This window comes from Amaranthus tricolor, chromosome 17, assembly GCF_026212465.1.
Source record: "Amaranthus tricolor cultivar Red isolate AtriRed21 chromosome 17, ASM2621246v1, whole genome shotgun sequence".
Classification (NCBI taxonomy): domain Eukaryota; kingdom Viridiplantae; phylum Streptophyta; class Magnoliopsida; order Caryophyllales; family Amaranthaceae; genus Amaranthus; species Amaranthus tricolor.
In genome coordinates this window covers 16,171,863-16,196,178 of record NC_080063.1, presented here as the reverse complement: position 1 = coordinate 16,196,178, position 24,316 = coordinate 16,171,863, and the positions used below count along the sequence as shown (strand labels likewise).

The following is a 24,316-nucleotide window of genomic DNA, read 5'->3' as shown; positions in this document are numbered from 1 at the left end:
CTTAAAGAACCACTCAACTACAGTCCCGGGGTTAGAAACTTGCAATGCCTTCAAGAAGCGTGAAAGAAGAGGATAAGAATCTTCCCATGTACCATAGATGGAGAGAAGGGATTGCTGTTTAGCACACCATGCCCGCTTATAGGTCACTTCGACACCAAATTGGTCTTTTACTATTTGTCGCACGATAGAGACCTTAATTGATGGGTGTTGAGCAACACAATTTCTAATAAGATTGTTAATCACGGAAGATGTTAAATGAATGTGTCCAGCTGACACATTTTCAGTACTTAATACACAACCCTCATGCTTCCCTTTATATGTAACAATCTCCCATGATGGTGAATAGGATCTCTTCCTAGCCCTAAGCCTCCAAGCTTACCCTCTCTTACACTTCAACGTGAGCACGGTTTGATTTGAAGTATCAGTTCGGTACTCAACGTTCCTACGAATATGATACAATCTAACAGCGTCCAACAAGGCATCCTTGTTATCAAACATCATACCCTTTTGAAACTCTCCTTCATCGGTGTAGGTTGTATCACAATCCCAAGACCTCCAAGAGTTGTCCGCAACGTGTTCATCTAGAGGGGGATTTAGTGCATAAGGTGTAGGAGCAATGATTGTTGGAATGTTGCCTAAGCTCATGTCATTAGCTAGAGTCTCCTCGTCAACACCCACATCGTCCTCAGAAGGAGCTTCTACGAATTCATTACTTTCACTATTAACATCACCCCATGGCTCATTTGTATCTTCTAAGTTAAAAGTATCATCATTTGTGACTTGAAATTGAAGTTGATTGGGTTCATTAGAAGGATAAGAGGAAGATGGCATATAGGGATTTTGGGTTTCTTGGGTAGGGAAGGGCGTATGAGAAGGAGTAGAAGAAGTTACATTGAGGAATGCAGTTGTTTCCCCAACATTGATATCTTCATTCCCTAGGGGTACCTCTTCTACATATAACTCTAACGAAGGATTAGGGGTAGACCTTGAATACTCCCACATTGCATCTATAGCCTTCTCATCCTCAACCGGAAAAGCTAACAAATCTCCACTCATATTGTACTTAAAACTTACATTAACAGTACTTCTTGTAGTGTCAATGCCAATCTTAGAGCATATAAAATGTTTAAAATCATTCAAATCCATGTTTGAGTTGCATGCAAACAGTTTACGTCTTCCCCCAACATACTTAACATTGTTACTACTTGATCAAATTGAACCATTCCAAAAGCATACAACAGTCACATGAAATGAACCCATTTCTACAACAATACATACAAAATCAACATCACCATCAGGTTCATAAATATATGACCACTATAGATGACATACATTTTAAATTCAACAACAAATTCATGAACAAACAACCTCATTATGAAGATCAAGGTAAATAACAACTACATTCGTCATATTCATAGAGTTTAAGTGTAAATGACCACTATACATGACATACATTTTAAAATCAACAACAAATAAAAAAATTTATAATAAAAACGTACCTCAATAAGCTGTTGATCAACAAGAAGTAGTAAATTGCAAGTTTATGAACCTACATTTATGTGAAAGTTGATTAAAAGTTTGTAAACCCTAATTTTTCGAAAATGGAAAAAAACACAAAAAAATAGTACCTTAAGTCACTGTAGGAAGATGACAGAACTAATTACTGGTACAAACTTGAAATTTGATGAGATTAGTTGAAGGATTGAAGTTGATTTTAATGGTGGAAAGAAAAGGGAGATCTCGAAAATGTAATGAAGGCGTGAACTGAAATGAGGAAGAAGGAAACTGGAAAATATAATAGCATCAAGTCGCTGTTACTAACAGCGACATATGAGTTGACCAGTCAACTCCTTAAGTCGCTGTTAGTAACAACAACTTGATGCTTTAATATATATATATTTTTTGTTTTCGCTGTTAGTAACAGCGTTTTTGCACCAAGCCTAGGTTTGAATGTACTAACGCTTATTTTGGGAATAAAATTTTCACGAAGCTTATTTTTAGAATAAAGTTGTTAAATGATCGTATTTTTTTCAAATTTTCGTATATACTTCAAAATACTTCTATATGGCTAAATATGTTAAATGAAACTGGCTAGCAATTGAAACAAACCTTGTTAAGGAAATGGCACATATGTAATTCATCATGGGCCTATAATTACGGTTACTTGATCAGGTTTTGGGTCGAATTTTAATGAGTGATATTCTCGAATTTGAGTTTTTTCCAGGTAATATAACACTTTGATTTTGTCGGTTCAATTACAAGTCTATATCGGGTCAAAAACCACATTAGGTCAATAACGGTTTAAATTTATATCAGGTTACGTGAATACAATTCGAGTCCGAATCAATTATAATCCAATGTTATAATGTAGTAGAACTAAATACATATTTTGCGATTAAATCTAATTCCGCATAAATATGAAGTTAAACTTTAAACACCATTTACATATTTCTTAATATAAACATTTAAAGAAATCAATATATGCATTACCGTTGGAATTATGACTTATGAAGGTGTTTTAAAAGTCATGGACAACGGAAATTAATTTTATCTCAATTAGAAATATATGACCTTTCTCTGATATGGTCTTAATTCGATAGTAAAAATTATTTTCAATCAAAAAGTTGTTTGTGTGGGCGAAAAGAAAATGTGTTGCTCGTTATTCTTTTCTTTCTCCATACAAGCAAAGATTTCGATTCCATTTTCCTTTAACGGATTTTCATGGAAATACATTTACGAAGGATCATTAATATGCCGTATCTTATCATTCAGTGGTTTGTTAAAGAAAAGGGTGCCCCGCTTTAATGCGCAGCATTCTCCGGTGATGGGACTCATCATTTTATATCCTACAGCAATAGCGGCTCATCTGAAAATGGCGTATTAGGGCTATGGCTATCAGATGGCGCTGCTATCCGATTGTATCACCAAAGGACGCTTCATAATGGCAAGTTACATATTTTGCCCGGACAACTAGCTCTGTCTCACGATGGTGCAGGATGATGAGTGCACGAGACCAGAAACAGGATCGTTTGTCACATGGTTTTATAAGATTAATATTAGATTAAATATAACAATAACGGGATATAATATATGAATATGAATTCATCTAAAAGAAACGTCTCCAAGACCAGCACAATTTTCGGAAAGTTTCATTATTGATCAGACTTTTTACTGCAATAAAACTTGAAACTGCGTTCAAGTTTCAAAAGCGGGAAATTAGAATTAAATATGAACTCTCCGATATGACTAAAACGCATAGGAGATAACGAGCACTTGAAGTTTCATTTGTCTACCTTTGCTGCCGCTGATGCATAGCTTACACTACTATCTCGCATGCTCTTGCATTCGCTTGACTGTTCATACCGGAGAAATTTAATCTTTATCTTGGTTGAGATGTTTTTCAACATCTGAAAAATAAGGAAACGATATATTTTTCGTTAAGTTTGAAGCTAAATTTCTAAATAGTTCGGAAAATGGATCTTATTTAACACGACATACACGGGGAACTTACATGAAGGAAGACACTAATGGGATGACGGCCACAAATGGTATTGTCGAATTTCAACAAATAATTCTTGAAAGCATCAGGATCTCCTGTTTCGATTATATCCATTCCCATACGATCCAATGCTTCAATTGACTTGTGGATGGCTCCGTGTTTCTTGTCGTAGTACGTGTAGTTGAAGCTAAAGGAAGAACAACCGGGAACTATAAGCATTTAGGAACCGAAACTTGAAGGATAAAGCTAATGAAAGAAACTGGGCATAATATGGGAATAGTAGAGAAAAGGAACTATGTGAAAGGCATACCGGGTCCCCCAGTGACAAAAATCCGAGGATACTGAGAAGAAATTGCTGGGATCATCTACATATTTAGCCAACAATCGGCCATACATGGCTTCACTTTCAGCGCTAACAGCGCCCACTAATATCGGAACGACTTTTACAGGATGTCTGCGGTTTTGTTACCAAACAATTAGACTAGCAAAGACGAAGGTATGGTCTACAGTCCATAAAAGGAGCAAGCATAGAGATGAAAAGTTACCCTTCAAATACTTTAGCAAGATAAGGCAGGTGCATCTCCATGCTATGTTCAGCCTCGTCAACCCGAAGACTCATCATTTCAAATTTACCAGTTGCCTTTAGCTCCTCGATGACTGATTAGATTAGAAAGAGTATTACTGATGAATTTTCTTCACAGTATCTTGAGATGTAACTAAGAAGTAACAAACGTCGTTTGCGAGAACTTTGAGACAATTTAAACAAAATAATTCAAATACTGAAAAGATTTTGTTATTCTTAACAGAAACCTTTAACAGCCTGTTTGGTAGTAAGTATTAAATGGTGGGAATGGTAATTAAGAAAATTAGTCCAATTGGTAGGAAAATCTCTTAACAAGTTAAATGGTCATACTTGTTCTCCTCCAATCATCTTATTTTCTTCACAAAATTCATTCCAATGCGTTAATATATGAAAATCTGGTAAAAGTATGACATTTTCCTTGAGTTCAAATCTAAATTTTTAATAAAATTAGACAAAGCATCTCATTAAGACATTAACAATCCAAGCATGCTTGCAGAGACACTGGATCCGAAAAGAAAAAGATTTCATGAATGCATGCGCATACCTTCTAAATCGATAGGCAGATCTCCTATAGGAGTCTCGTAAACGGTGGTACTCGAAAGAGCGCATTGTGAAGTGTAGTAGTGGTGTGATGGACCCAACAGAAACACTCGTGAGCTGCATCGACAAATTCTTTATAAGAAGACGCAATATAGTATTCCCGACACTCCCGGAAAAAGAACAGAAAAAAAAAGAGAATCTAAATAGATTATTCTTTTCATTACACTAACATATTCGTTAGGTCTATGTTGCCAAATATTTCAAAAGCATTGAATTTCAAAGACAACACTCACATATTTGTTGGGTCTATATTGCCAAATGCGTACGCTGCAGCTCGGCCTGAATATGAATATCCTGCGTGCCTGATCATATTAGGTTTCCAAAGTCAGGGTTATATCCATCACAGTTCTTATATACCATATAAATGATGGTAAGACACAAAGCCTTACGGAGCAATAACACCTCGTACATCTGAAGATTTGCTTAGACCAGCTTCTTTCAACCACCCTTCAAGTTCTTCAGCTAACTTGCTAGCTGAAAGTTAGACAAGAAAAGATGAACGAAAGAAACGAGACAAGAAAAACAATTTATCAAACTCTAGCTGTGATTGTAATACAAACATAAATATTTCAACTATTCAATCAACTTAGTTCCCACGCCATACAGCTGGGAATTACCGTAAACATAAAACAAAAAAAAGCAACAAATGTGGAATGATGAGAGACTTGGCACAAACAATTTATACCTACTGTCGGATACAAAAAAAAATGAGCGATGTCAATTTAAGTAAAACGCGCATATTAGATTTTGATCCCTGGTCACATATGTAGAAGACAATACACTAACCAGTTCATTTAAGGTATATTTACATGTAAAATTGATTTTATTTTGGATTTTACGTGGACATCACGCTGGATCCGCCACTTAACATTACTCAACCAAACATTTTGAAAAAATTATCCAAGTTCAACTTTTAAAATGAAACATACGTCTGGACAAGGCTTCTTACAACCACCCTATTCACTCCACTCCAGACTATTCAATTAAGTACCTTTTGATCTAGGTTTAGACCCTTAAATGACTGATGTTCACCTATCTTAGAGTACTTTTGATCGAAGCACCATAGAGTTAAATTCTTCATAAAACATCAAAATAATATATTCAAGAAATACTTTTGATATAGTATATCTTTATAAACATCAACATATGTTTCTACTCTATGATCGTATTGAAATCTCGTACAGAACCAAGTACTCGAAGAACAAGTCTTCAAAACTGAGTAAATCCACAAGACTGCTTACACATGAACAAGCAAAAACATTCTAGATGATGTGTGTATTTTCTATGCTAAACGAAAGCCATTAAAACTACTGTAAGAACAGAAACCAAAATTCTCACCAAAACTTTAGTAACTCATTTCAATTGCAAGACTTTCCAAAGTATTTATGTTTCATTAACAAGGCTCACACAACACTTTCTGAAAGCTACCAGCAAGCATATCAGAATAGATGTCTTGTAATTCCACAACATTTGAAGAAGATAGCAACAAGGCCACCTTCTGCTTATATATACTCACTCCGTTCCTTTGGAATGAATTTGCCTCGTTTTCCATATAAGTACCGCATATCAGTCAATTTGCTACATTTCATTCTTTAGAAATAAACCTATAGTTTGTTTCAGTCAATTTAATACATTTCCTTCTTTAGAAATGAACTTATATATAGCCATCAATCTCATCCACGCATTTAATTCTCTATTCGTATTACATTTCTTTTTGTGGTGGTTCTAGATGAGATTACTTGATCCATCTAAGGAGATGTGCCTAGGTGCATGTTGTTTACTTATTACATTGTTTTGGTAGATATGATCGGAAAGAGGGTAAATGAAGACAAGAGCTTGAGTCACGAGGAATCAAATTAAGTTGGAGAAAGACAGAGTAAACAAAGTATAACTTTTAGCACAAATGAGAAAATGAGAGGCAATAAATTGCTCCGAGTGTATGTTTCAAATACATTGGGTCTATATTTCAAATTAGTAGGGACATCTAACAAGATGTGACCCATATAATTAAATGTGGGCCGCAAATATGAGGAGGAGCTAAAGGGAAAGTTTGATCAAACGACCATTCGACCAGCAAAAATTCAGCAAATTCAAATCTGAGCAGAAAAACTGAATCAAAATCAACGAGAAAAAATATAAAGCATATCGAATTTTAACAATCTGGACAATGTTTTGAACTTGAACAAACTGCAATGTGCTAAACTGCATCATCATCATCATCATATGATTAGCTAACACAAATTCCATACTTCATCACAAACACCAAATCTTCAGATTCAATCAAAATAAAGTTTTTGTCTTTTTAATATACCCAACAAAAAATAATTCAACCGACAATAAAAATTAAATTTATTGCAATTCTCAGAATCGAAAGAGACGATGATATTCGGGACCTTTCCGTGAGAAGGGTATTGGTTTGCCTTGTTTTCCGCCCTCTCATACCCTACCTTAGGCGGGATTCATTGGGATAAAAACGATGAAAAAAGACGATGATATGAAATATGAATAAAGGGGAAATTTTCTCAGAAATCCCAGAAATTAAAAGAAGAAAAAGATGAAAGGATGAAACTTACGGTTGCTGGTATACCATGAACCAGCATGAGAAGCTCTTCTTGCAATCTCCATTATCAAAATCAAGAGGAAAACAGAAAGAGAATCAGAATTTGCAGGTTTGATTGTGAAGGGACAACTGACAAAGGAAAGAATAGTTCAACAAGTGTAGAACACTAAAGATGCTTTCCGAGAGTTCCCAATTGGAATAAATTTTACAGAGTTTGCAACATTGGTTTTAGGACGAGATTATATTTATTGGGCTGGCCTTAATATAAATTTTTTGTTTTAAAATAATTAATTATAATTTTTAAGTGATTATTTATAATTTTAATATAATTACTTTTTATAGTGTTAAAATAATTAATAATAACTTTAAAGCGATTACTTACCATCTTAGAGTAATCAATAGAAAAAAATATGGACCCATCTCATGGTAAGACGATCTCATACAAGACGATAAGTTTTATATAGAGAATTTTTTGGTATTTAAGTTTTTTTAGGTGAGGGTTTATATAGAATTAAAATTTTTAATTGAAAATTTTTGGGAAATTTATTGTTAAATTGAATATTTAAGTTTTATACTTCATATAAGAATTTATAGGGTGATTTGTAGATTTTCAATAATGATAGTTTTATTTCACAAATGATTACGTACGTACTCTATTCAATTATTGGCTAGGTTAGCTTATAAAAAGTCCAACTAATTTGTGTTTATATAAATAGTTTTACACAAATTTTTACTTAAGATTATCTTTATAAAAAATATCTCAAGTTTAGACCAGTCTAATTTTAAAATTAAAAAAATAACTAAACTTTCTAAACAATGCTTTTTAACTTTTATTTTTAGTTTTCCCTTTTCTCTTTTCTGACAAAGCTACTCATCTTCCTCTCTTAAATTCCATTTGTGATTTTTAATTTTCATCTTCCTCTCTCAAACTCTATTATTGTTTATTCTCTGTTTATTTTTTTCAACATTTGCAAAACCATCAAAGTTATGTATTTATACTTCATCATTTTCGTTTTTAAAGCTTTCATTTTCATTTTCTTTGAATTGATTGTGTTATATATTAGTTGGATTTACAATTTTCTGTTTTTTTTTTTTGAATTAAGCTTTATATCAATGGTGTACATAATTATGTTGAAGAAGACAACAATGTCTACTGTTTGGGAAAATTAATAAAAGCAATTGTGGTTATAACGTAATATATTGGGAGTTATAACATAATACATTTGTAACTATAACATAATATATTTGGGATTATAACAATAATATATTTGGAGCTATAACATAATATCGTTGAGGTTATAACAAAAAATATAATTGCGATTATAACGTAATAGATTTGGGTTTATAACAGTATATATTTATGATATAATACTACAAAATTGATAATATAATAATACAAGCAAATACATTATGTTATAAAACTTCAAATATATTATGTTTTATATCCAAATATATTGAGTTATAACCCTAAATATATTATGTTATAACCACAAATATATTCTGTTAACAACCCCAAATATATTATGTTTTAACCTCAAATATATTATGTTATAAATTCAAATATATTATTTTAACCCCAAATCATAAAAATTAGCTACAATTGTCATCTTCAACATCACTGTTTTCCACCATTGATGAACCTTAATTTTTTTAAAAAAAATGAAAAAAATCTGATTTATTACTAAATGATATTTTATTTTGCTTGGTAATAAACAATTAATCAGAAAACTTTCATCGTTCAAAAAGAAAGCAGTTTTCTACCGTTTTTTTTTTAAAATAGCAGTTTTCTTTTAAATTAAAATACTTACTAAAGAAGGAAAGTGGGCTGGGCTCTTAAGAGCCGTCTTTAAAAGACGGTCTCTCAAGAGAGAGTTTGATAGTTTTATGATGGTTTTATTGTGAGATGCATTTTAAGAGGAGTATGTTTTGTATTTCTTTTTTTTAAAAAAAGTACTTTTTTTCACCATTTTTATCCTATTTGGTTTGGGGACGTTTGCCATGATAATTATTGAAACCTTAATATATTTTAGAAAAATTTGCAAAAAAACACCTTATAAAACAAGTTTTTTTTTGTAAAAAGACACCTTTAAAATTTTTTTTTTTGTAAAAAAACACCTTTTTAAGAGACTTTTTATTAAAAAAAACACTTTAAATCAGTTTCCGGTGACTTTTGTCAACTTTCAGGAGTTGACTATGCCATTTGAGCTCAAAAGTCAACGCCTGAAAGTTGACAAATAGCATAGTCAACGCCTGAAAGTTGACAAAAGTCACCGAAAACTGATTTAAGGTGTTTTTTAATAAAAAGTCTCTTAAAAGGTGTTTTTTTACAAAAAAAATTTTAAAAGGTGTTTTTTTACAAAAAAAAAAATTTTAAGGTGTTTTTTTTACAAAAAACTGATTTTATAAGGTGTTTCTTTGCAAATTACTCTATATTTAATTGTACATAACTAAAAATTATAAAAGGTTAATATTAATAATCCATGTGTTGAGACAAATCAAACACGATCTCACTTGACTATGTTTTAATTTATAAATTAAAAAAAATATATAAACTAAGCGTGAATTGTACATAATGTCAAAAAAACCAAATGAGACAATATTCCTAAAACGGAGGAAGCATAAATTATGAGATTTGTTAATATGAATTTCTTGTTTTAAGGTCGTCTTATCGTGAAACGTTTTCTCATATGGTAATTAAATATATTTGGTTCTTTACAATAAAAATCCTAAATAAAAATACAAATATTTAACAAATCAACAAATACTTTATTTTCATTATTATTAGGGAATTGATATTCTTCATTATAAATATATAAATATTATTATTATTTATATTATTAGGAGATCGATATACTTTATTATTGTGTAATCCCTGTGAAGGAAGGACGGGTATGAATTGTCCGTCACCTTTCCTCACTTAGACCCCGCTTTCAAACGGGACATTGGGTATGATTAATGATAATGATGAAATATTTTGTATCATAAATGCATATTAAAATATAATATCAATTTTTTAATTTATATACAAGATAAAAAAAAATACTAGCATACATTATAGGAGCAATAGTTTATACTGTTGTAACACTACAATTGAGAAATCATCTTAATTGCAATCATACAATGAAATGATTGAGAATTACACCAATCGTAAAGAATGCATGGTATGTATATAAGTTTCACTAAGACATCCTATGACAAGATTATCAATGGTAAGATTGAAGGCAACTTTACAACCAGTACTAGAATCACTAGCGTCGATTGTAAAGGAGTTCCACATAGATGGGAGAAAGGCGGATAATTGATTCATCTCAACCAGTATAGTGTGAGCTGAGCACTTATTTATGCATGTGTCGTGAATCAACTCGGTTGTTTTCCTTGTGTGTTATATGTTGCATTATTTAACAGTACTCGTGGTTTTGATGAAATAACCCGAGCCATGGCGTAGGCAGGCTGGGCCTAGATTTTCCCCATGTCATCAACGATTAATACTAATTTTCTTTCACTCATGAAGCTTTATAGTTCCCTTATTTTGATAAGCCAATGATTTATAGTAGTTCTTTAGTTTTGATTATAATGGATTATGCTAAGAAGACTCATTAAAATATGTGCACTACTAATTTACGTGAAGTTGTTGATGATTTAGTACCAAGGTTCAATCGGAAACAACTTCTTTATTATCACTCTTGAGTGTACATTAAGGGTAAAGTTGCGTACATCCGACCCCCAACCTCCACCCTAGTTAGGAGCCACTTTATGCATTCAGTCGGCATTGAAACGATGTGTTGTTGTATATTCTTAGTCAACCCCAATTTTTTGGGATAAAAACTCTGACATTGTTGATTGATTTAGTATATTTTTAGATACATTTCAGGGACAGATACAATATAAAGTGTCATTCAAATTAATGTCTAGACAAGAATGACTTTATAGTGTAAAAAGAATAAACACAGGAAGTTCAATAGTGTTAGGATTATTAATGACTTGTGTTACCAAGTAATCAAAACATAATTAAGTTAATTAATCATTTTAGTTAGTGAAGGTTAGAAGAGAACAAAGAGTCACATGTGATTGATTTGTATGGGTAGTAAATCTTGACTTATGAAGGCTAAGGAGTGCTTATATTCGGTCCTAGTTCAAGGTGCAAAAACATAGGAGATCGTGGCTTGCATGAAAAAGGAAAGAAGAAGCTCGAAAACAACGAACTGATGCTCGCTCGACCCAGACCCAGACCCAGACCCAGGTCGAGCAAAACAGCTGCACCCCTTTTTCTTCGATTCTGCCAGCCTTTGTGCTGCTTCTGTTTGAGGATTAAAGCTGCCCCATTTGTTGACGACCTATTTCCTAATATATACCCACATATACTCCATGATATACTTGAACCAAAGTCTCAATTATAGTGAGTTACTCTTTTGCTCAAGAATACTCCCCATTTTAGCTCCTCTCTTCCCCACATTTATACTCTATTGTAATTCCTTTAAGTTTGTATTTTATCCTTTAAACACATTAATATAAATCCTAGGCTAGATGGTGTGTAGCTTAAGATTGGTGAACCACCTTAAATCTTTGTCTTGATTATTACTTTATTATTGTCATTCATCATACACTTGCATATTTGGTTTCTAAACTTTGTCTTGGTTATTTACCTCTACTTTCAAAAACAAAAAAAAAATTAACAAGAGAATAAAGATTAGTTTGTTACCTATTCCACCAAGTAACTGAAGCAAGCAATGAGATGCCATGTAAACCCAACTTGAACTCAACAACCGAGCGTTCATACAGCAATGTTCCTCATAAGATGTATATTTGCGATCTCAGAATCGAAGCCTGCTCCGTTGCTTCATCTGCTGATAAATCTTTCAGCAGACCATCCAATCCCATTTTCTGCAACTTAGCCTTGTAGTTTTCATCCTTGGAAAATCCATTCAGACGCCGCTCCTCCATTTCCTCCCATATCTGCATACCGGCTTCCATGCTATCTACCAATTTATTATACAAGAGAAGAATCTCTTGAATCAAACCAGATCCCACATCAACAGTATCCCTTTGAGCATAATACCAACAAAGCTTAGTTTGTTCAAACTGTTGCAGCCCAAGGGCAAGGTGACCTTCATAGAAATCGGGTTTGATCTTAAGAGCTTCCTCATATCTCATTCCGGCCTTTGTACTCCTTCTTTGCCCACTTGTACGCTGATTTTATCTGTAAAATCAATGATTCATCAGAAGTGTCCTCTGAAATTGATGCATGCTTCCTTGCTTTGGACATATGAACATTTCTCATATTAAGCAAGGCCAAAGCTACCATTTCTTGAAACTTATCAGAAGCAATGTCAAAAAGTTCTTGTGCATCCTCGCTCACAACCGTGTCTTCGATTGCCTCTGAATATAGCTTCATTCCAACCTCATGTAAGTCCAAATAGGAATCTGTTTCAAACCCAACATGGGTTTTAAAGAGGTGTGCAAATTGGATAATCCAACTATCTATACAAGTTGAATCATTCTTTGTGTCATCATAAAGTTTCCTCTTAACCATGGAAACTTCATCTCCATCATTTTTATCATAAGAAGGTTCTTGATCAGGGCTAACTTCAGAAATGTACAACCTAAGAGACCCATGTAGATCACTTAAACCTTCAGCTTTCCTCAATTCATTAGTAGTGGTAATAGTGACTAAATCACCATCCTTATCCATGTATTTCACAAGGGCACCCTTTAAATTTGGAAACCGGTCATGGACGATTTCATTCATCAATAGCACACTACAATTGATGGGCAATTGTGCATATCTTATATCATCATCAAAAACTAACTTCACATACCTTAAACACCCTTTTTCTTCCATAACCCTAACCTTCTCTTGAACAACTTCCTTATCCTCAGTCTTGGGTTCCTCGTCCTCGACACGTTCATATGGCTTAGATTGCAACTTCTTCTCCTTAACTTGTTCACCTAAGAGACTTAGCCGGTGCCTTATTCCCCTTCATATGTTTCCCCATTGACTTAGCCTTTCCCTTCCTATCCATAACTTTTTCAAGTTTAGACTCATATTCTACCTTTTTCACCTCAACTACTTCATCCTTGACATCCTTAAGGCTCCTCCTTTTCTTCTTAGAAGACTTCTCTTTCGTTATCTTCTTCTCTTTTGCGATTTTGCGAGAAGGTGTACTACCTAATGAAAGGGTTTGTTCAATAGCCAAAGCAAGTTCATTCTCATCCACCTCAATGCCCTTTTCTTCCATAACCTTCTTTAAGCCCTCATCAAAATCCAAAGCAGCCTGATTATTAGGTTCCATATTCAATACAATACTCACATCCCTCAAAGCTAAATCAAATCTATTCAAAGCCTCAAAACATTTAGCTCTCCTTAACAAAGCTTTGCTATACTTAGGTGCAACTTCTAATGCCAAATTACACTCATTTATCGCTCTCGGGTATTCGCCTAGACCCATTTGCATATAACAACCAGCCATATTTGTCCTCAAATTAGCAACATCTATATGTTTACTAGGAAGCAATTTGAGGGCTTTTTCAAACTTCAACATAGCACCTTATTACCCTCTTCCTTAAGCTCTTGTGACATATTAATAAATATTGCAGTATCTTCATCAAATGCTTTTGAACTTCTTTCAGAAGTCTTACTATGCTTTGAAGAACTCCCTTGTTTAGGAGCTTCAATTTTCTTTTTAGCAATTGATGGCTTTCCCATTACTCACACAAATATACAACAATTAAAGCACTACCCAATACTAAAAATAAAAAAGAAAAATAAAACTTGTTATAACAAGTCATCTGGTTACCAAGTTTACTTTAGGAATATACCCCTCAAATTTAGGATCATTCATAGTTAATTAATAGGAGAAATTATTATAGGAAAATCATGAAAAGATCGAATTATTATAAATTATTTTTCTTTTTTATTTTATTTTGTTTTATTTATTATGTTATTTAAAAGATCAGAAAATCTTGTGAGAGACCATCTTTAATTGGGTCGGCACATTATATATTGGGAAAAGTGTCAAAAAGTACCTAATAAAAAAATTCCAAAAAGTACCTAATAAAAAAGTTTTGCCAAAAAATACTTAATAAAATTTTTTCTTTTCCAGAGAGTATCAAGTAATGTTTTCCTTCAGTTGACCGTTAAATATAACGGTTGACTGGTCAAAATCGAAAATTCTTCTTCCTCATCTTCAATTTCTTTTCAATTCAACTTCAATTTTGAGTAAAAAGTATTGAAAGAAGACAAGTGAGAAAATGAATTGGAAAAAAAATTGAAGATAAGGAAAAAGAATTTTAGATTTTAATCAGTCAATCGTTATATTTGACGATCAACTGAAGGAAAACGTTAATTGGTACTCTTTGGAAAAGAAAAAACTTTGCTAGGTATTTTTTGACAAAACTTTTTTTATTTGGTAATTTTTGAAAATTTTTTTTATTAGGTACTTTTTGACACTTTTTCCTAATTAATATTTTTTTAAAATATTGTAAGTAGGCATTAAGAATAATGTAAGTAGACATTTAAGATATTAAAAGTAGACATTAAGAATTTGGTAATTAAGCATTAAAATTAATATAAATAAGTATTAAGAATACGATAAATAGATATTAATTTTTAATAGGCTGAGTTTAAAATATGTTTTTAAAAGATATAATTTTAGCTGTTAAATGGTGATATTTGCACAACTGAACAGTTATAGGTACACCACGGAGAATTTGCTGAAAAGTTGGATGCCTTGAAGTGCCAACCTCCCAAAGCGGTGTATGTGACTGTCTATATTAAACAGCTTTGGTGTGAATATCTGTTTAGTTATCCCATTTAGGCTTTATTTTATTCTGTCATTACCCACTTTATGTTGAAATTATTCTGCTTTTATCTTTTTAAATACTCCCAAATCTTATGAATTTTAATTCTTAACTACTTTTGTAACACTTAATAATATTGGTACAATAAAATATAAAACTATTTTACGGTATCACACTAAAATTATTAATAATACGTGAGTGAATGAAAATTAGAAAGAGTACTAAGTCATTTTCAAAAAGAAAAATATAACAAATTTAATTAAACGACCTTAAAGGATGATACTACGAAAAAGTGTGTCAAATCAACAATTGAAATTAGTTAGTGGTATCCTAATTAAAAAAATCCACTTATCACAATTGGAATTAGTCTCTAAATCACAATTACATCTATATGTGACATTAGAAAAGGTCAAAGTCAGCCGTCAAAAAGGTGCAAAACTAACTAAGCTTGGCATATTCATCATGTGATAGTGAGAGTTCATATTTTGTTATTCATGTTTGATGTTTACTTCTCTATCTCTTTAAATTCGCTATACAAAGTTCTTATTTGAATTTCACAAAAGAAGTAATCATCATATTCATTCGGAAAAAAGTGCAATAGTCACCTTCAGATCTACACCGCAAAATGTTCAGTTTAACTAACTAGAAAAGATAACACAAAATTGTTCGAGAGACCTGAAAAATGTCCCATATTCACAGCAACGCAAATGAGGATACTAGACACCAGCAATTGATCTCCGCACTCCAACAATTCTCATCCACGCTCCATATCTCAACGGTTAATGTCACTAATATTGGAGCACGGACACAACGAACCAACTAAACAACCATTAGTAACACTTTCGGAACCAAAAACCAGACATTACATAACAAAACCGTACTTCTACATGCCATCGGTTATAACTTACAAGGGTTCAAACATATAACACTGATATATCCAAATTAGTGTAAGGATGTATCTGCAACTTTAACCTATAATACCCGACTGTTTGTTTAAACGAGATTTACAACCACCACCGTGTAACTGATGGTGGAGACGTGTAGAAGATCAGTTACGTCTTCATAAGATACTAATATCGTCAGTAATATATGGTTCTATCAGATTACAAGTTTACCTACAACATATCCGAAGTGAAGGAGGTAGGATGAGCACCTTTTCCTGCTGTTTTGTAATTCGTGGTGACTGGTGGACGGCCATTAAACTAGCTTCAAATTTTAAAGTCCCGACTGTTACACTAGGTAATCCAGTACACATCAGCTTCTTGTTTGTGAAGCATCATTTTCTGCAGACGGTAGGTGGAAATCCGCCTCCTATGATTAAGAAAATAGTCGCGAGAGAGAACCTCCGCTCGTACAGTTACGACAGCATGACAAAAAGCCAAAAATGCCGGTTTCTATGGGTTGGGCAATGTCCCTTTCCCGTTTCTGCAGAACTCTCAGAAACTCATCAGCACCCAAGTTTCCATCACGGTTTGCATCAAACACATGAAAAATGACTTCGACCACATTGTCAGTGAGAGACACACCACACACCTGGCATCCCAAATCCCAAAAATACATTAGAAGGGAGAAAACAGTGAAATCTGTTATTTTAGATACTCGATTTGTGTCGCTTCGAACATGAAGTTTATATAACTGACGATATTTTAATACACACATAATGCCAAAGCCTTCAATCCAACAATATGGGGTCTACACATTTCAATGTGCAACGCATAAAATTCAAGCCATCCAAACCTAAATTAAAAGTAGGATCAGGGCCGACCCTAAGCAAGTGCAAGCCGTGCCTACGCACAGGGCCCCAAAAAATTTTAGTTTTCAACTAGTGCTAAAGTTCAAACTTTTCTATATAAATACAATAGTTTAGGGGCCCATAAATAATCTTTCACCCCGAGACCTTAAAAACCTAGGGCTGAACCTAGGTAGGATGATGTCAATCCTCACAAACAAATATTTTTATGTGAGCTCAATAGTCAATCAATGCACCACCAATCCTAGTATATAGTTGTAAGCTACATTAGTGTCACAGAAACATGCACAATACCTGAGACGCAGCTCGTTGAAAGTCAGTCCTCGTTAACAAACCATTGACCTTACCGTATGCGAACAAGGCCAATGCAAAAGGCTCCAACTTTGTCCGTAGCTCGGAAAACTTGCAAAATTCATCTTGAGAAATGCGTCTACAGCTAAGTTTTGGGTCATTGTCTAGTTCATCAACCCGTTCAAGCAATTTGTTTATATGCTGTATATCAGCAGAAGCAACCATGGAGAGAGCAAAATCCTTGGCTGATATGGACCCTTGTGATCTATAATCATAGTGAGAAAACTCTAACCTCACAATCTGAAAATATAATGATTGATCCGTTTCATAACTCAGAAAAGAAATAATTGAACAAAATGGTAATGCATAGAAACATAGAGAAAGAGCTCACTTCATCGTGTAACTTTCTTAAGAACCAGACAAATTTGTCATGATGTAAATGCATCTCACCATCATTTCCAAAAAAATACTCGAGCAAGCCTCCATTTTCTACAGAACCTCCGAGTTTAATACCGGGTCGAAGCCCATCACAATGAGTAGAACCTTGTCTGTTTTGATCCCTCATCAGAGCCATAACTTTTTTGAATTCATCCCTGTCAATCTCTCTGGAATCACAAATGTACTGAGTCAGCTATTTTATAAATCCCGTATAGAAAATAGTATGAAATTTTGACATATGTAAAGATATGTGAGGCCTGTGACAATAAAAAATACAGATTAAGACAACATGGGTGTCATGCAAAACAACTGACGTATACACAATAACACACCCATTTTTATCAATGTCGAACATCTTAAAGGCTATAGAGAAGCTCGATTCTGGAATGCTGAGTAGAGTTACAAAAAATATGTACCTGAAACAAAGGCATTTCAAGTTAGATCATTTTTTTAGAATCTTAAAATCCTCGAACAGAAAAATAGACAAGAAAGGAGAAAAAGGTCTCAGAGAATCAACCTCACAAATATAAATAACGAAACAGAACACAGAGAATTCATATTCATATACATTAAAAAGTACAAGAAACTCACTCTTTGAAAGAAATTAGTCCGTCATTGTCCACATCAAAGAGCATGAAAAACTCGGAAGGAAGACATTTTAAACCACCAGGGCACCTCTCCCCCGGAAGGTATCCATCTCGGACCAGACCTGACTCAGATGGGGGGAAAACAGGGACGACAGCTCGCATCAAATCCGCAGGTGTCATAAGTACTTCTCCTTCAGAATTTTGAACAGATGCAAAATACTCGAATACCTTCATAAATTACCAGTCAGGACAAACAAGTTAAGACAAAAGCACACCATACTTGATTAACATTACTGATATTACTCATAAAAGCTTAAATTTCTAGTTTAAATGACGAGCGTGTTATGGGCTAAAGGCACACTCATACATTGAACTATTTTGATAGTTAAAAGAAAAAAAAACAAAGGCCATGCGTGACATTAATCCTTCTAGAAGACATGAACAACCACCAATTGACCTTTCAAATATCAACAGTCATCATGTGTAACATTTATCCGTGCACTTGTCCTAACAATACCAGAATTGCTCACTAGACTATATCCTTAAACAATTATCTGTGCACTGGTCCTAACAATAGCAGTACAGCTTACTAGATTATATCCATTGACATAGTCCCGAAATCTGACTTATATAAAAGACCATGTTTCATTGTGTTGAATCCAGAATCATAAACGAGCAACGTAAGTTCATGTTGGTCGTTTATAATCAAGTGTTTCAATATAGTCAATATCTAGATACATTTAAACTTTTAATTATCTCATAGAGTCTGGTAGGAAACCATATGAAGTAGTGTTACTATATATTAGAAGCATATGAGCTTTCATGTATACCTTCTCTGGAGGACTTCGCAATCTTATACGTTTTTCATATTTGAAAAATACCTTCCTTCTAAATGAATCTGCCAAAAACAACAAATCGTGTTGAGGGTCTAAATGGAAAAGAAATACTAAAGATATAAAAAATCATACATAATTAAAACAAAAGTTATACACTGTTTTCCACATTGAAATAACAGAATTTGTTTTGCATTTGAGACCGATAGCATAATTGTGTACTAAGGTCGCATGCATCATATTGTATTATTGTGTATCGACTAAGGCCTAAAGGTGTCTAAATATAGCAAATGAATACTACCTGCATCATGAAGGCATAAAAAAACACCCATTGAAACTGGTTCAACGGATATCCTAAAGTGACAATTAAGATAGCCGCGTTCAAACTCCAAAGGTGAGTGCTACAATAATTGTCATTAAACCTAAATAAAGGAGAAGAGTTGTGATAAGTTACTAACAAGTGAAAACTATCATAAAACATTGTCAAATGACATCTTATGTCCTATAACACCCCGACCGTACCGTAAACGGACCACGATGAGCACCCATGGAGGCTATAGATTAGTCCCACAAACAAAAATGAGTCTTTTCGGCACACTTCATTCTCGCTTGTCCACACCTTGTAAACATTCCATGAAGTTGCTCATCTTAAACAATTTAAGGCACGGTTAGCAATAGTGAAAGAGTAAAATCTCCAACTCAATACTTCTTGCAACACAAATGGCACTCAACAATACTCGTTCAAATTTGGATTTTTCTTATGTTTTTAATGATTCACTTCTTGCAATATGCTAGAGTCATCTAGATTTGGTTGATGTCATTTTGAGCTTAGTTTTGTCTTCGTTGACTTAGAGCACATGACAAAGAGTTTGTGTTAGCCTGGGAGAGTAAGACAACGTGAAAAGAGTACCCAAGAAAAAAAAAGTTTTTTTTCGGTGCAAGAGCACGGGACGATGGTGTGTATATAAGTTTTGTACATGTCAAAAGTTGAAAGCTGCCTCTATCCTTCGGTGCTTGAACTAGTGACCCCCGGTGCTCGAACGCGAGCACCTTCAATTGTAAAGACACAAGCTTCTTCCATCACGTTACTCAAAAGAGCATGGGGTGCGCTAGAACGAGTAGCATGTCCCTGTTGTTCTCTGCATTTTGTGGCTCTACTTTATGCTTTTGTAATTTCTGCCTCTACTATATAAAGAGACATATATTAAGCCTGGATATCACTTTCTAACCCTTAGGCCAAACACATCTTCCCTCTCAATTCTCTCTCTCTAATTGTAATTCTTCAAGAATTCATAGTTTGTACTCCAAGTACTCATCCTCTAATCAATCAAAGCAACTCACCACCAAGCAGAACGTAACCCACATTTTGGATGAGCCTCGTAAATCTTTTGTGTATTTGATTATTGCATTATTTTACTTGTTTGAATTTCTCAATTATTTGCTTGCTAATTTCAATTTTCATCAAGAGCCTCCTACCATTAGTTTGAGACTTGTTTTTTGCTTCCTCTAAGTTGTTCTTCTTAGGACAACCCAGTTCAATTCATCAATTCAACACAATATAGGCTATAGATACACTATTGGATACCCCCTTATCCAAATGAAACAAACATTACGAAACAGACGCAATTATCCAATTGCAAAGAAATCTTATCCGCAATCAATTTAACCAAAATTAAACTCGAAAATCTAATCACAATTGACTAGATTACATTAATATTAGTCTGATCAGCACAATTTAACCACTCATATCCACAGGATCTCAATTTAACAATCACGAGTACAAAAACATGTAATGAAACAGACCCATAAAACATCAATTATCATAATTCAAAAGAAAGAAAAATGACAAACCTGGAAAAAGAAACTTTGATGTATTGAATGAGAGAGAACGGGAAGAGGAATCTAGGGAAGAAATAGCTTCTGCAGGAGCAGATGACCAATCAGCAAAGGCAAACAAAGACCTTCCTTTCAAATAATCAAAAACAGAAGATGAAGAAGGAGAAGAAACATTTAGATCATCATCAACATGATGATTTGGTGAAATTGGATAGAACAAAGCTCCCAAAGATGACCCAGCAACAACCCCAGAAACCAATTTCAGAACCCATGATTTGTAATTCAATTGAGAGGAAGATGATTGTGGGTCCCCTCCAGGAACCGAAGAAAGGTAACGTAAAGGGAGGCGTTGGATGGATGGTCGAAGATGAATGGAGGGTTTAGATTTTCTAAGAATAGACATTGTAAGCAGGTTTAATGGTGAACAATGGCGGTTGAATGGTAGTTGGAGATGAAAAAGGGAATGAAAAAAACGTTATGGGAATGGAATTTGATGGAATGAGTAGAAAGAAGTCAAAATTGGGGTTGAGAAATGGGATTCGGATTTCAGACCATAGAATTTGCGATTGTAATGGAGAAATCTGTGAGCGGAAACTCGGGATCGAAACCGTATAATTATCTAGCGCCTCTTGTGAAACACCGTTTTCATAGGAGACGTTACAATAATTTTAATAGGTTATAACACTAACTCCAAATAAGTTATAATATCAACTCCAAAATCAACTTTAATGAGTTATAACACCAACTCGAAATATCAACTTTAATAGGTTATAATACCAACTCTAATAGGTTATACCAACTTCAAAAGATTATAACACCAACTCCAAATAGGATTACACAATGCGCGTGTTTTGATAGTTTTTTTTAATAATAATGGGTCAGCCCATTTAAGACGCGTCTTTTATAAAGACGGTCTGAAGTAAGAATTTGTGTTGTTTTTACTCTCCCTCCATCCCAATGGGATACCCACAAGTACAGATAATTCTTTATCATCATCCTAATAAATCCCGCCTAAAATTAAATTCGAAGACGAGTATAAATGGGTGAAAATTAATACAAGGGAATAAAAATGGTGAAATAGTGAAGTACCGAATACCAAGTATATTTTACGGATGGAGAAATATATAGATTAAATGAAAATTATCACGTTAAGATAAAATGTTGAAAAATTATAAATATTTTCTATAGGGACTATATTCATTTTATAGCTTCTTGATTTATTTCTCCCGAGAAATCTGGCTTAAAGTTTAAACTTTTTTTAAAATGTTCTATCATATTCAACTTTTTAAGAAAAAAAATTGCCCATTTATTGTATTTGTATGATATATTTTGTCTATTCCCATCATGCATTTTTTGAATTTTTTTATGAAGTGTATTGTAACACTCCTGAATTTTCAACCCCTTAAACGGAATCAGAAATTGTGAAGGAAGGGAAGAAATTGGGGTGTTACATAAAAGAAAAGGGAGAATAATTAGAATAACGCTAAAGATTAATTAAAAAGGTAAGTAAGTGAAAATTTCGGCAGCATCTTTGCTGAAAACTGAGGATGTAACAAGGATATATAAATGGATAACATAACTAAAATAATCTAAGGCCTTTAATGCCTTCAAGAATACGTCATGACGGAAAGAATCATTGTCGACTTCTCAAATCATCAACTCTAACGAGGATCGTGGTTCCAATGTTAACGCATCGATTTGACAGATACTAAAGGAGTATTCTCACTACTGTACATCCAAAAACTACGCAGCGGAACTATGGATCATACAAGGAGTCACATGGCTCCATACAAAAGAAATTATACAATCCCAAAAAAAAACTTTACAAGTAATATAGAAGCTACAAGCATTAGACAATTTGTACACAATTGTTACGACCGCACTCCGCTTTTTCCCCCAATGCAAAGCAAAATAAGCTCCTATACCTGTCATGTCAAGCTATGATCCTCCTACTGCTCAACATAATGACCATAGTCAGATGTGTCATAGCAGGAACATCATAGAGAGTCATGAGCAAACAACAACAACCACATACATGTCAGTAATTAATGAACTTATAGCAATTGAAGTCATTGAAAAAAACTATAGACGACGATATAGTATGGCAATAACAAGTCTACTCATCTGTCTAAACACCTCTATTTACTCATAATTTCTCTTTCAAACTACTAATCTCTTGAGTATGTTCAAAGGTAGTGGATCTTTTCTCTATTCATGGCATAGTGACACGGCTAAGGGCGTTATCGGCCATCCGGTGCCCATGGCAAAGTATGAGCTCATGCCCCCTCCAATTAACCCTCTCGGGTCCTACCTTCGGGAAAAACTAACACACTGGGGTACTAAACCAGTGAAGAAGCCACCATATTGGGGTTTGCAAGGCCCGCATGGTAACACCTCGGTAAAGGGGCGGTATCGGCCATCTGGCGCCCAGTGACCCAAGCATGCTCATACCCTCCTTACGGTGGTCCCGTCGGACCTCACCTAGGGGGACTACTAAATCAACCGGACATAAACCAGTTGAGTCACGCCAACTAATCATAAATCAAGGCTCAATAAGTAGGAAATCACTTCGATACCACGCACAACCATGGTGCGTTCTCTACTATTTAGAAATCTGTTCTCATAGTCTCCTAAGGCTTTTATTCTACTTGTCTATATCACTATTATGACTATTCACTAGCATGGTTTACTTTCTCGCGTTCTATAATTCTACTGCAATGCATATAATCATGTAATATTGATAATACTTTGAAACTATGAATATAATAATTAATTACTGCATGTACGTACCTGCAAGCGTCACTGCACGACTACAAGTTACAAAAATCACCCAACTAAGGGTCTACTTTCCTCTTATAAATTGGGAACCTATACAAGTTAGGAATAGAACTTATAAGTTCTCTTAACTACTTTGTCATACCAACTAAATGCCCAAGTAAACACTATCATCTGCTTGAGCTAAGTTTCTAATTGCTCTAACACACACATCTCATTCAACACCCATCATAATCATTGACTCAACAACAACATATGTCTTTCCATCAATTTAAGAATAAAAGGATTATGTAAATCGTTCCTTTACATCAACCATATTTGAGTTATATTGATTCACGTTACCAAAAAAACTAACAAATCACACTTGAATCTTACGATGTTAATATAGTGCTAATATGATGATAATGACAAATCTTAAAGTTATCACATCTCAATATCATTTATTACATTCTTCAAGGTTAGAAAGAACTATAATCAAACATCGTAACAAGTAACTTTAGCAACCATCAATGATAAGTTGACACTATACTCATGATGTAGCTATAATAACAAACTAACAAAAGTACTTGTCATTAACAACAATCAAACAACACTAACTAACAACTATTACTCCCAATTAAGAACCACGACCACTTTCATAGTCAACTACAAGCATACCATCACCAACTATCACTTATTACAACAATAGATAACCAAACTAAGCCTTAAAACAATCTGTAAAGTTTTCCAATCAACCATCTCACTACCAAATGTAGCACACACACACA

The 24,316-nt window shown here is 33.9% G+C and overlaps 2 protein-coding genes and 1 pseudogene across 2 annotated transcripts; all 3 read right to left on the bottom strand.

Moving 5' to 3' along the window:
* Positions 1–3,066: 3,066 nt before the first annotated feature.
* Positions 3,067–7,459, bottom strand: LOC130804429 (uncharacterized). Its single transcript, XM_057668856.1, has 8 exons — positions 7,256–7,459; positions 5,072–5,156; positions 4,916–4,984; positions 4,627–4,739; positions 4,045–4,156; positions 3,810–3,953; positions 3,512–3,686; positions 3,067–3,407 (listed from the first exon to the last, which is right to left on the bottom strand). Exons 1-8 carry the CDS (start codon positions 7,305–7,307, stop codon positions 3,282–3,284), a joined length of 876 nt encoding a protein of 291 aa, XP_057524839.1. The 5' UTR covers positions 7,308–7,459; the 3' UTR covers positions 3,067–3,281.
* Positions 7,460–10,501: 3,042 nt separating this feature from the next.
* On the bottom strand, positions 10,502–14,199 carry LOC130804058 (protein PHOX4-like; annotated as a pseudogene).
* A 1,452-nt stretch (positions 14,200–15,651) lies between these two features.
* On the bottom strand, positions 15,652–21,398 carry LOC130804057 (calcium uptake protein, mitochondrial-like). Its single transcript, XM_057668365.1, has 7 exons — positions 20,790–21,398; positions 18,936–19,003; positions 18,110–18,333; positions 17,851–17,934; positions 17,472–17,685; positions 17,084–17,380; positions 15,652–16,572 (listed from the first exon to the last, which is right to left on the bottom strand). Exons 1-7 carry the CDS (start codon positions 21,175–21,177, stop codon positions 16,357–16,359), a joined length of 1,491 nt encoding a protein of 496 aa, XP_057524348.1. The 5' UTR covers positions 21,178–21,398; the 3' UTR covers positions 15,652–16,356.
* Between the last annotated feature and the right edge of the window lie 2,918 nt (positions 21,399–24,316).